This window comes from Ranitomeya variabilis, chromosome 4, assembly GCF_051348905.1.
Source record: "Ranitomeya variabilis isolate aRanVar5 chromosome 4, aRanVar5.hap1, whole genome shotgun sequence".
Classification (NCBI taxonomy): Eukaryota; Metazoa; Chordata; class Amphibia; order Anura; family Dendrobatidae; genus Ranitomeya; species Ranitomeya variabilis.
The window spans coordinates 201199344-201213811 of NC_135235.1; the positions used below are offsets into that span (position 1 = coordinate 201199344).

The window sequence follows — 14468 nt, forward strand, 5'->3', positions numbered from 1 at the left end:
TCATCATCTTTCCCCATCTCACTCTACCCCTCCACCAGACCTATCCATCAATGTCAATGGCTGCTCACTTTCCCCAGTCCCACACGCCCAGTGCCTCGGGGTGATCCTCGACTCTGCCATCTCTTTGAAGCCACATATCCAAGCCCTTGCCTCCTCCTGCCATCTCAAACTCAAAAATATTTCCCAGATCCGCGCATTCCTTGACCGTGACACCACAAAAACACTAGTGCATACCCTTATTATCTCCTGCCTTGACTACTGCAACCTCCAACTCTCTGGCCTCCCCTCTAGCACTCTGGCACCACTCCAATCCATCCTACACTCTGCTGCCCAATTAATCTACCTGTCTCCCCGCTGTTCTCCAGCCTCTTCCCTATGCCAAGCCCTTCACTGGCTTCCTATCGCCCAGAGACTCCAGTTCAATACCTTTACAATGACATACAAAGCCATCCACAGCCTGTCTCCTGCATACATCTGTGACATGGTCTCCCAGTACTTACCTACACGCAACCTCTGATCCTCTCAAGATCTCCTCCTCTACTCCCCTCTCATCTCTTATTCTCACTACGGCATCCAAGACTTCTCCCGTGCTTCCCCCAAACTCTGTAACTCTCTACCCCAACACATCAGACTCTCCCCTACCATTGAAACCTTCAAAAAGAACATGAAGACTCACCTCTTCCGACAAGCCTGCAGTGATCCTCAACCTACTAAACCACCACGCAAACAGCTCTACCCTCTCCTAGTGTATCCTCACCCATCCCCTGCAGACTGTGAGACCTTGCAGGCAGGGTCCTCCCTCCTTATGTACCTGTGTGCCTTGTTTTTTGCTCATGTTTAATATATTTGTCTATATTTGCCTCTTTTTTCACATGTAAAGCGCCATGGAATAAATGGCGCATTAAAAATGTATTATATATATATATATATATATATATATATATATATATATATATATATATATGTATATAAACAGTAGGTACGGAAAGTATTCAGATCCCTTTAAACTTTTCACTCTTTGTTTCATTGCAGCCATTTGGTAAATTCAAAAAGGTTCATTTTTTCTCATTAATGTACACTCTGCACCCCATCTTGGCTGAAAAAAACAGAAATGTAGAAATTTTTGCAAATTTAAAAAGAAAAACTGAAATATCACATGGTCATAAGTATTCAGACCCTTTACTCAGACACTCATATTTAAGTCACATGCTGTCCATTTCCTTGTGATTCTCCTTCAGATGGTTCTACTCCTTCATTGGAGTCCACCTGTGTTTAATTAAATTGATAGGACTTGATTTGGAAAGGCGCACACCTGTCTATATAAGACCTCACAGCTCACAGTGCATGTCAGACCAAACGAGAATCATGAGGCCAAAGAAACTGGCCAAGGAGCTCAAAGACAGAATTGAGGCAAGGCACAGATCTGGCCAAGGTTACAACATAATTTCTGCAGGCCTCAAGGTTCCTAAGAGCACAGTGTCCTCCATAATCCTTAAATGGAAGAAGTTTGGGCTGTCCAGCCAAACTGAGCAATTGTGGGAGAAGAGCCTTGGTGAGAGACGTAAAGAAGAACCCCAAGATCATTGTGGCTCAGTTCCAGAGATGCAGTAGGGAGATGGGAGAAAGTTCCACAAAGTCAACTATCACTGCAGCCCTCCACCAGTCGGCCTTTATGGCAGAGTGGCCAAACAGAAGTCTCTCCTCAGTGCAAGACATATGATAGCCTGCATAGAGTTTGCGTAAAAACACATGAAGGACTCTCAGACTAGGAGAAATAAGATTCTCTGGTCTGATGAGAAGAAAATAGACATTTTTGGTGATAATTCTATGCGGTATGTGTGGAGAAAACCAGGCACTGCTCATCACCTGCCCAATACAATCCCAACAGTGAAACATGGTGGTGGCAGTATCATGCTATGGGGGTATTTTTCAGCTGCAGGGACAGGATGACTGGTTGTCATTGAAGGAAACATGAATGCGGCCAAGTACAGAGATATCCTGGATGAAAACCTCTTCCAGAGTGCTCTAGACCTCAGACTTGGTCGAAGGTTCACCTTCCAACAAGACAATGACCCTAAGCACACAGCTAAAATAACAAAGGAGTGGCTTCAGAACAACTCGGTGACCATTCTTGACTGGCCCAGCCAGAGCCATGACCTAAACCCAATTGAGCATCTCTGGAGAGACCTGAAAATGGCTGTCCACCAACGTTCACCATCCAACCTGACGGAACTGGAGAGGGTCTGCAAGGAAGAATGGCAGAGGATCCCCAGGGTCAAAAACTTGTTGCATCATTCCCAAGAAGACTCATGGCTGCACTAGCTCAAAAAGGTGCTTCTGCTCAATATTGAGCAAAGGGTCTGAATACTTATGACCATGTGATATTTCAGTTTTCCTTTTTTAATAAATTTGCAAAAATTACTACATTTCTGTTTTTTCAGTCAAGATGGGGTGCAGAGTGTACATTAATGTGAAAAAAATGAACTTTTTTGAATTTGTCAAATGGCTGCAATGAAACAAAGAATGAAAAATTTAAAGGGGTCTGAATACTTTCTGTACCCACTGCATATACATAGTGTTTGTAATGTGTGTATATATTTAGTGTTTGCGTTGTGCATATATATATGTAAGTGGCGTTTGTGTCTTGTGTATGTAGTGTTTGTATTGTATGTATGTAGAATGTTTGTATTGTGTCTGCAGTATTTCTATTGTGTATATGTAGTGTGCAGTATTGTGTGTGTGCAGTACTTGTATGGTGTGCATGTAGTTTGTTTGTATTGTGTGTGCAGTATTTGTATTGTGTATATATATGTAGAGGTTTTTAATGTGTGCATGTAATGTTTGCTCTCTGTATCGGTGTTTGTGTGTAGCCTATAAATATGACTCCACATTTTCCTTAATGTCGGCATTACTTTTCAGACACTCACAAAGCCCCTAAGGAGACCATAACCTGCTCTTTCCAATCAATGGCCGTGCATTATTAATGTTATTATTTTTAGAAAGCCAAGAGGAATGTTCTTCCTTAACAAAACCATTTTATACAATCTATTTCCTGGTATCCAGAACGTTCAAATGACATTCACAGAAACATCTCGACTCTATTTTTATAGAAGGTGTAAACAAAAAGAAAATCGTGAAGTGCTAAAACATTTCTCTCATAAATAAAAGATAAAGCAAGTGAATCTCTCATTTGTCCATTTCTGTACAGTTCACAATTAAGCAATTTCATAGCTTTCTCTGACAGCAATATGGCTGACAATATATCTCTTGCACAGGCTGCCATCATGCTTTACTATAGGCTGCATAACAATGCATTTTGTTACATAGCTGAAAAGTCGCAAAAAAGAATTAAAGAGGGAAAAATTAGCATTTTTGTATTTTGCGCAAAATTCATGGTTTGTATGTGCCATTTTGAAGAATCTAGGACAAAAGACGTCAATGAATACTATAAGACAAAAAACTTACTTTAATAAATTGCAAATGCTAAATCAAGCCTTAAGGGTTTAAATAAACATTATATACAGTCTCATTAAAGGGACAGGATGTAAACTGTGTTGAAACTACATTACCACAGAACGCTGTTGTAGCCAGTCTACTGCGCTCCAAGGGTGGTGCCCACTTGCTCCAGATTCCATGGCATGCCGGGTATGTCACTCCCTTAATCATAAAAAAGAACATAAGTGAATAATAGATAAAAAATAAAAACATTTTTTTCAATAACTTTGTTCAGCATGGAAAGTTATGAAACTTTGCAAATCACTTTATTAGGGGGATGTATGAATAGGGCAAAACTTCTCTCCTCCTTTGAGTGTTCTACCTGTCAAAACAATCTCCTGCAAAAGCTTCTTCCTGGAGTTAATGAGTTACCCTTTCACTTCCATCATCTGTACTCCAAATAGTGAGTTACTCTTTCACTGCCATCATCTGTACTCCAAATAGTGAGTTACTCTTTCACTGCCATCATCTGTACTCCAAATAGTGAGTTAGTCTTTCACTGCCATAGTCTGTACTCCAAATAGGGAGTTAAAATTTCACTGCCATCATCTGTACTCCAAATAGCGAGTTACTCTTTCACTGCCATCATCTGTACTCAAATAGGGAGTTAAAATGTCACTGCCATCATCTGTACTTCAAATAGGGAGTTACCCTTTCACTGCCATAATCTGTACTCCAAATAGAGAGTTACCCTTTCACTGAAATAATCTGTACTCCAAAGACAGTTACCCTTTTACTGCCATAATCTGTACTCCAAATAATGACTTACCCTTTCACTGCCATCATCTGTACTCAAATAGAGAGTTACCCTTTCACTGCCATAATCTGTACTCCAAATAGGGAGTTACACTTTCATTGTCATAATCTGTACTCCAATTAGAGAGTTACCCTTTCACTGCCATCATCTGTACTCCAAATAGGGATTTACCATTTCACTGCCATCATCTGTACTCCAAATAGGGAGTTAAAATTACTCCAAATATTGAGTTAAAATTTCACTGCCATGATCTGTACTCCAAATAGGGAGTTAGCATTTCAGTGCCATCATCTGTACTCCAAATAGGGAGTTACCCTTTCACTGTCATAATCTGTACTCCAAATAGAGTTACCCTTTTACTGCCATAATCTGTACTCCAAATAATGACTTACCCTTTCACTGCCATCATCTGTACTCCAAATAGGGAGTTACCCTTTCACTGCCATAATCTGTATTCCAAATAGAGAGTTAGCCTTTCACTGCCATCATCTGTACTCCAAATAGGGAGTTACCCTTTCACTGTCATCATCCGTACTCAAAATAAGTCCTTTCTGATATCATTGCAACTGGTGGCAGGGAAACCGACTAGGGAAAAGCAGGAGTTTCGAAGCTACTTACAGAAAATTTTATAGGGATGAGGACAAATCTAATAAGGGGATTTTTCAAAGTTTCACAGCATCCCACGCAGGAACAAATTATTTTAAAACAAAATGTAATTACTTTTTAGCAAAACTCCTGAAATACTCTAATGAAATATTGATGGCTCTATTTCAATATTGGTCAGAAAACAACATTATGAAAGGAATATTAACTAGCTAGAATAAAAATATTACAGTTAGAAAGGACAAAGAAATGTTTAAAAAAAACCGAAATGACCAATTCAAAAATAAAGACATTTATAAAATTAAAAAAGTAAAAATCTGTTACAGTTGAGTCTGTTCAAAATCTAAAAATTAGTTAACTCATGTACTAAATGTAGTAAAAAGAAAAAAGTCATACATCAAAATTGCTATTTTTTGAACATTCCATTTCCGTCAAAGATGCAACAAAAATAGTAAAAATACTGAAGAATCCCAAAATGTTATGCCCCCATACAAAAAAATCAAGCCCTCACACAGGTTTATTGTCGTAAAAATAAAATAATCTCTGAAAATGTAAAAATAAAAAACTTTTACATTTGACATCATTGTAATCGTGCTATAAAAATATAAAACAATGGCAAAATTGTGGGGTTTTTGAACATTTCACCACCCCTTATAGCAAATGAATCTTGCCATTATATAGCTAAGTCATTGTTGCAAAAATAAAAAAGTTTTGGAAGTAGGGAGAGTAAAAAATGTAAGTGCAAAAGCTGAAAATGGTGTTAAAGGGTGAGAATTGCTGTTTTTCTTTCTTTTTCTTTATTTTGCACCCCTTAAAGGAAATCCTTAATGACTCTATATTTACCTCTACTAATCCCTGCAGGATCCTGACGAAAATAACACACCCATAATGCACTCTGGCAGCTGACGGGATTAACATATTTAACGTTGACGTAGCTACTATAGCAAATCCAAACACCCTGAGAAAAAAAAGAGAAAATCATTAAATGCACAGTCCATTAATTTGGGCAGAATTTATGCTGTTTGCATCCCAACATATGGAACATCAGGTTTTAAAGAGAACCTATAAGATCAAAAGTCGCCACCTTTGGCTTTGATTTTATTCCTGCCACTCTCCTGAGGTTCTTTTTTTGTTTACATCCGCCATACAGTTCCAGAGATATGGGCCTTTACATTTAGTGCTAATTTGTATGGTGTTTACAAAGGGGCATGGCTCACAGGATAATCATGTAGAGCCTTGAGACACGCCCCTGAGGATCCTGTGAGTAATGCCCTATTGGTAAGAATTAGCAGCAAATAATATCTTTGGAACCGTATAGCGGAATAAAAAAAAGCAGAAAATTCATGGGAGCGGTGGAAATAAAAAAGGTCCATAATTTTGGAACCGTATAGCAGATTAAAAAAAAAAAAAGAAAATTCATGAGAGCAGTGTAAATAAAATAAAAGCAAAAACTGATCATTTGTAACCTGGAGATAGGTCATCTTTAAATATGAACCAAAGACTGCAATGTAATCAATAATTCTGGTGAATGTTACAGTATTTCCACACTATGAAGAAAATTATTATATTTTTTCTTAAAGGGGAAGTCTGCTGTGGACAATCCCTTTTAGTTAATAGGATCCTTTGACAATAAACTGATCACAAGCAGTAGTATAACTTTAAGCTTTTTGGACCCGAAAGCAAAATTTGCAACAGGATCCTCAACTATCACAGGTTTTTATTAATACTGGCCTTCTAATATGTCCCAAAAGTAGCTTTCAGGCCCCCATTGACTCCAGGTCTTGGGTCCAACTGCAACATCTGCATTCATTATAGATACGTCCCCTGATGACAGGGTATCACCCTATGAGTTATCAGTAATGAACATCTGGCATACCTGAGTATTACATGAAAAGACTGTGGGAAATTTGTCAAGTGTTCATTTTTCCTGCAGTGCCTCCCCAGGAAATATTAGGTATTACACAGTGCATATTAAAATTAAAGACTATTCATGTTCTAGATATATTAGATCACCATAGTTAGAGAGGAGCTACCATCTCTACTATCTCTATAGATTATGATCATGAGCCGGATCCTTATGTTTATTATTGAAAAAGGTTTTATTAGTTTTTTTGTTTTTTTTAAATCGATTTGTAAAGCTAGTATCTACTATTTAGACAAAAAAACGCAAAGTTCTTTGCATTTGACATGACCTACTAATACGAGGTTGAACTTTCAGTTACGTAGACATGACAAAATGGATTAGGAAGACGGGAATCCCAACCGAAAGCTGATGAGATAAGTCATCTAAGGTGGTCAAGAGTCAACAGTTAAATTGGATCTGTCAGCTGTATATATACTCCTATGTACAGGGAAGTATATTTAAAAACCATGCACTCCTATGTACAGGTCAGTATATTAAAGCTATGAGCCAAAATGGCACAAAAAAATTGCACCACTTTTTGCTGCACCATTTTGGCAACTAAAATTGAAGACCTATAGGTAGAGGAGCAACTATCGCGATCGCAGTGACAGCGACAGCGACCACAGCCGAGTCCATGTGGGAAATAAACCTTAGATTACTGTGAGATAGAAGGAATAAGTATAACAAAAAATTACTGAACTTTTCCAGGTAATTGAGATTTTCTGCCAGGCTGATCAAAATGTACAAATCAGAGTAATTTGCTCATTTCTATCTCGTACTAGGGACTTGTTTGACTATTCATATAACTTATTGCTGAAATATCATATCTGTTAATGTTTATTTTGACAGTAAAAAAACATAGAACATCTTTTTTACCGGCAGAAATAAACAAAATAATAAAAATTCAGTCTCCAGCTTCTAATTGTTGTTTATTACAAGCTTTCCTAATGTCTCACAGTCTTCATTCTAAGTTTGTCATTGAAATGTACGTTGCGTAATTTACTTTTACACACTTAACACCATAAACAATCAACGACTATATTTTACACTATTTTTGCCATTTTAGACATTTATAGAATCAGATTTATTTCCACATGACCCCCAAAGCTCTACATGCCGAAGTAGCCAGCATCAGAGGATGGATCTGGAGTAGGCTGCCACTTCTGCTTGAAGAATTGCGCTTAAGGGAGGGTCTCACACCTGCTACCCCACAATCTATGAGAAATGTATGAAGTAGGAAATCCCAAACTAGATAATTACTTCTGTGCTCATTACTCCTGCACTGTGACACCACTGCCTGCTTTATACTTGTGCTACAAAAGCATTGGATTTATTACCCCTGTACCGTGACATCATTGTGTGTATATCTCTGTACTGTGACATCACTGTGTGTATTATCCCTGTACTGTGACATCACTGTGTGTATTATCCCTGTACTGTGACATCACTGTGTATTATCCCTGTACTGTTACATCACTGTGTGTATTATCCCTGTACCGTGACATTACTGTGTGTATATCTTTGTACTGTGACATCACAGTGTGTATTATCCCTGTACTATGACATCACTGTGTGTATTATCCCTGTACTGTTACATCACTGTGTGTATTATCCCTGTACTGTGACATCACTGTGTGTATTATCCCTGTACTGTTACATCACTGTGTGTATTATCCCTGTACTGTGACATCACTGTGTATTATCCCTGTACTGTTACATCACTGTGTGTATTATCCCTGTACCGTGACATTACTGTGTGTATATCTTTGTACTGTGACATCACAGTGTGTATTATCCCTGTACTATGACATCACTGTGTGTATTATCCCTGTACTGTTACATCACTGTGTGTATTATCCCTGTACTGTGACATCACTGTGTGTATTATCCCTGTACTGTGACATCACAGTGTGTATTATCCCTGTACTGTTACATCACTGTGTGTATTATCCCTGTACTGTGACATCACTGTGTATTATCCCTGTACTGTTACATCACTGTGTGTATTATCCCTGTACCGTGACATTACTGTGTGTATGTCTCTGTACTGTGACATCACAGTGTGTATTATCCCTGTACTATGACATCACTGTGTGTATTATCCCTGTACTGACACATCACTGTGTGTATTATCCCTGTACTGTGACATCACTGTGTGTATATCTCTGCACTGTGACATCACTGTGTGTATTATCCCTGTACTGTGACATCACTGTGTGTATTATCTCTGTACTGTGACATCACTGTGTGTGTATCTCTGTACCGTGACATTACTGTGTGTATATCTCTGTACTGTGACATCACAGTGTGTATTATCCCTGTACTGTGACTTCACTGTGTGTATATCTCTGTACTGTGACATCACTGTGTTTATTATCCCTGTACTGTGACATCACTGTGTGTATTATCCCTGTACCGTGACATTACTGTGTTTATTATCCCTGTACTATTACATCACTGTGTATATTATCCCTGTACTGTGACATCACTGTGTGTATTTCTCAGTATTGTGACATCACTGTGTGTATTATCTCTGTACTGTGACATCACTGTGTGTATTATCCCTGTACTGTGACATCACTGTGTGGATTATCTCTGTACTGTGACATCACTGTGTTTTTTATCTCTGTACTGTGACATCACTGTGTGTATTATCCCTGTACTGTGACATCACTGTGTTTTCTCCCTATACTGTGACATCACTGTGTGTATTATCCCTGTACTGTGACATCACTGTGTGTATTATCCCTGTACTGTGACATAACTATGTGTATTATCCCTGTACTGTGACATCACTGTGTGTATTATCCCTGTACTGTGACATCACTGTGTGTATTATCCCTGTACTGTGACATCACTGTGTGTATATCTCAGTATTGTGACATCACTGCGTTTATTATCCCTGAACTATTACATCACTGTGTATATTATCCCTGTACTGTGACATCACTGTGTGTATTTCTCAGTATTGTGACATCACTGTGTGTATTATCTCTGTACTGTGACATCACTGTGTGTATTATCCCTGTACTGTGACATCACTGTGTGGATTATCTCTGTACTGTGACATCACTGTGTTTATTATCTCTGTACTGTGACATCACTGTGTGTATTATCCCTGTACTGTGACATCACTGTGTTTTCTCCCTATACTGTGACATCACTGTGTGTATTATCCCTGTACTGTGACATCACTGTGTGTATTATCCCTGTACTGTGACACCACTGTGTTTATTATCCCTGTACTGTGACATCACTGTGTGTATTATCCCTGTACTGTGACATCACTATGTGTATTATCCCTGTACTGTGACATCACTGTGTGTATTATCCCTGTACTGTGACATCACTGTGTGTATTATCCCTGTACTGTGACATCACTGTGTGTATTATCCCTGTACTGTGACATCACTGTGTGTATTATTCCTGTACTGTGACATCACTGTGTGTATTATCCCTGTACTGTGACATCACTGTGTGTATTATCCCTGTACTGTGACATCACTGTGTGTATTATCCCTGCACTGTGACATCACTGTGTGTATTATCCCTGTACTGTGACATCACTGTGTTTATTATCCCTGTACTGTGACATCACTGTGTGTATTATCCCTGTACTGTGACATCACTGTGTGTATTATCCCTGTACTGTGACATCACTGTGTGTATTATCCCTGTACTGTGACATCACTGTGTGTATTATCACATTATTGTGACATCATTGTGTATATTATCACATTATTGTGACATCACTGTGTCTATTATCTCTGTATTGTGACATCACTCTATTATCTCAGTATTGAGACATCAATGTGTGTAAGTTACCTATTCTGTGACATCACTGCGTCTATTCTCCCTGTACTGTGTTATCAGTGTGTTCATTATCCCTGTACTGTGACATCACTATGTGCATTATTCCTGTAGGGCAATGTCAATGTGTGTATTCTCTCTTTACTGTGAGTTCACTGTGTGTATTAGTCATGTTCTGTGACATCACTGTTTTTTCTCCCTCCACTGTGACATTACTGTGTGAATTATGTCTGTGCTTTGACAATATTGTATTTAGTATCTCTGGATTGTGACATCATTGTGTATTATCTGTCTCTTGTGACATAGCGCCGGACATTATTCCTGTAGTACAACATCACTGTTTGCATTACCTCTGTACTGTTATAGCACGTGTGCCTTATTCCTGTGCTGTCATATCCCTGTGTGCATTATTCCTGTAGTATGACATCACTATCTGTGTAAGTGGAAGCAGAGATACCCCTGAAGAGCCCTTGCGGGATGTGACCATAATAAGAAAAGACTACCATTTGCTGGTCCAGTGCAATCAGGTAGAACCAATTTGTACCAGAAGAATTGCAGGAGGAGCAGCTTTATGTGCTGAACCTGGTCAGGTGACTCGAAGGACAGAGTTCTGGGATATAAAAGTCATGCAGATCAAACCGCAGGCAGATTTGGCGTCAAGAGAAGGAGAGGAGAAGACACTGACCAGGGATGGTGTGGAGGCCAGCGTGACAGGCCTCAGCTGGAAGTCCAGGTTCAGACTCCATTCGGGATGACCTAGAGTTCCAGTCAAGACCAGGACCTGCACCCTAAGCCGGTCAAGACACAGACACCAGACATTGCCTGTCAAGAGCCAAGCCCCAGTCCTCTCCTCTCCAGGCTCAGCAGACGTTTGCCGACGGTCAAGCAGCGAAGATCCACAAGGAGACGATGACTAAAGTGGCACACCTGCGGTTACAGAGGGACAGCGCTAGTAAACAGGGCCATCACTTCCAGTTTTGACTTAAGACACCAGGGCTGGCCGGTAACAGTACAACAGTTTCAGAGGGGGCCAGTTGGTGCATGCGAGACTTATTCCTGTATTGTGATATCACTGTGTGCATTATCGCTGTACCGTGACATCAATATTAGCTTCTCATATGGGGAAGTTGGTCTACCATCTCAATAAGTTCTTATTTCATATATTGGATTGTTAATTTAATGCACGCTGCCATTGTAGATGATCTGCCTATATTTCCGTATACCGGCTGTGTGGTCAGACACATGCTGTCCACCTCCTGATAAAGGCTATCGCCGAAACGCGCGTCGGGCTGGACGCATCCTCTGGACAGCTCGTCATTTAGTTACCCACTCCACAGGTATTTAACACTTATAGCTGATGACAACACTTTGAGATATTTTATCACCTTTATAATGAGATCGTATCCACACATGATGTGAAAACCTATGTTAATACCATCGTATATGCACTGTCACTTTACTTGAATATATTTATACTCTCAACTTTTGTGCTGTCTTTTGGCACTATCTTTTCATATATTTTCATATTATCATTATATTATTATTTTTAATAATCTCTACCTGCTGTAATGGGGTTTATATTATATTATATATAATATATTTTATGCATGTGTGGTAAATTTACTATATATTATACTAAGCATATATATTTATTATTCTATTTTGTAGTGTACGATTTATTTACATTCTGCTGGTCCCTAAGTCGTATGCGTCCTTCTTTCCTGTGTTTTTGTTCCCACCTGCTTCAAATTTTACATTGATTTATTAACAATAACTAATAAAAATACATTTTAATTATATCTGTGTTTCTTAGTCAGTGTTCTCTTCATTTATGATTTATCGTTTCCAATATACCCCATCCATGATATACACACAAAAACTGATATATGGTGATATTGTGTTATATATCCATGTAACTACTTTATTTTTGTGTATTTTTGAGAATTTCTTTAAAAGTAACATGCAGGTTTGTATAGATGTGTTATGTAGTTTGTCATTGTGAGCAGTAGCGGGTTAATTCTCTGTTCTTTTCTATGTTAACAAGTGATTGCGTTTTTCACCTACTCCGAGAACCAGGAACAGATTAACACTGGCAGATTGTGTGACACAACCACTGTGAACCGAAAATGCACAAAACTTGGATGTCTTACAGAAATCAGGCCTTGGTTACATTTGCTGTACCGAGCGCCTGCAGAATAGTGAAAATATATAGGAAAATATAGTAATCAATCCACGGGTTTGTACTAACAGAACACCAACGCAGACCCAAGTCTATGGTTTGTACCCTCTTTTTGGCTTTTTAGGCACCAAATTCCTTTAAAGCTCAGTAGTAGTGATGGGCAAATTGATATGATCCAAAGCAAATTTTTAGAAATTTGCTGACTCTGGCCAATTCAAACATTTTTTGCGATTTGCTTCCAATAAAGTGCCTAAAATGCCTCTAAGTGCCTCCAAGTGGCCGTCATATACCGACCTCTGGGCCCGGCCACTGCCTTTATTGACCAATTCTCCACCAGGCTTCTTCACTTTATCTATGCTGACATTCCCACCATCATCATGGGTGACTTCAACATCCCCACTGATACCATTCAGTCAACAGCCTCCAAACTTCTGTTCCTTACTTCATCTATTGGACTTACTCAGTGGTCCTCCACAGCCACCCACACAGACGGACATACACTAGACCTGGTCTTCACCCATCTCTGCTCTCTATCTAACTTCATCACCTCCCCTCTCCCTCTATCCGACCACCATCTGCTCACTTTCTCATCCCTGTCCTCCTCACCAGTCACCCATGTCCAGCAACATGCGCACCTCCGCAGAAACTTTGCACACCTAGACACCCACACACTTTCTCACTCTATCCTACCACTGGCATCCATATCCTCACTCCTTGACACAGACTGTTGTGAATTAGACTTTTTTGGCTCCCTCTTGTGGTCACTAGTGATATGACTCTGGGATTGTCTTTCCCTAGTTTGGCACCCACCTGGGTCGTTAGTCCAGGGGTGTTGCTATATAAACTTCCTGAATTCTCAGTCTGGTGCCTGGCATCGTTGTAATCAGTTCCTTTCTGTTTGCTCCTGTCTGCTGGTCGTGGTTCTTGCAAAATTAAGCTAAGTCCTGCTTCCTTGTTTTTTGGTTATTTGCATTGCTCTTATTTATTTGTCCAGCTTGTACTAAATGTGATTCCTGATTTTGCTGGAAGCTCTAGGGGGCTGGTATCCTCCCCCCGGGCCGTTAGACGGTTCGGGGGTTCTTGTATATCCAGCGTGGAAATTTTGATAGGGTTTTTGCTGACCGTATAAGTCATCTTACTATATTCTGCTATTAGTCAGTGGGCCTCTCTTTGCTAAATATCTAGTTCATTCTTACGTTTGTCTTTTCTTCTTGCCTCACCGTTATTATTTGTTGGGGGCTTGTATCCAACTTTTGGGGTCTTTTCTCTGGAGGCAAGAAAGGTCTATCTTTTCCCTTCTAGGGTTAGTTAGTTCTCCGGCTGGCGCGAGACTTCTAGAACCAACGTAGGCACGTTCCCCGGCTGCTGCTATTTGTGGTGCTAGGATTAGTTATACGGTCAGCCCAGTTACCACTGTCCTATGAGCTGGTTTTTTGTGTTTGCAGACTTGGTAATTACTTCTGAGACCCTCTGCCATTGGGGTCATAACAGTATGCCAGGCCTAAGTTGAATGTTTAATGCATTGCAGAAGTGGGATAATAAGAAAGGAAATTCTGAGTTTTTTTTTTTTTTTTTTTCCCTCTCTTTGTTCCTCCCCTTTACCTCTGAGTGGCTTGAGCTTGCTGCAGACATGAATGTCCAGACCTTGATTACAAGTGTAGATCAGCTTGCTGCTCATGTGCAGGGCATACAAGATTTTGTTACTAGTAGTCCTATGTCTG

General features: G+C 39.6%; 1 protein-coding gene across 1 annotated transcript in view; it reads right to left on the bottom strand.

The window, feature by feature from the left end:
* The window catches only part of SLC17A7 (solute carrier family 17 member 7), a 134833-nt gene that overhangs the window by 23139 nt on the left and 97226 nt on the right, over nucleotides 1-14468 (bottom strand). Inside the window, exons 4-5 of the mRNA XM_077259644.1 lie at nucleotides 5699-5813; nucleotides 3570-3657 (exon numbers count right to left, since the gene is read on the bottom strand). Of these exons, the coding sequence (XP_077115759.1) occupies nucleotides 3570-3657; nucleotides 5699-5813 (203 nt within the window). The remainder of the gene's footprint in view (nucleotides 1-3569; nucleotides 3658-5698; nucleotides 5814-14468) is intronic.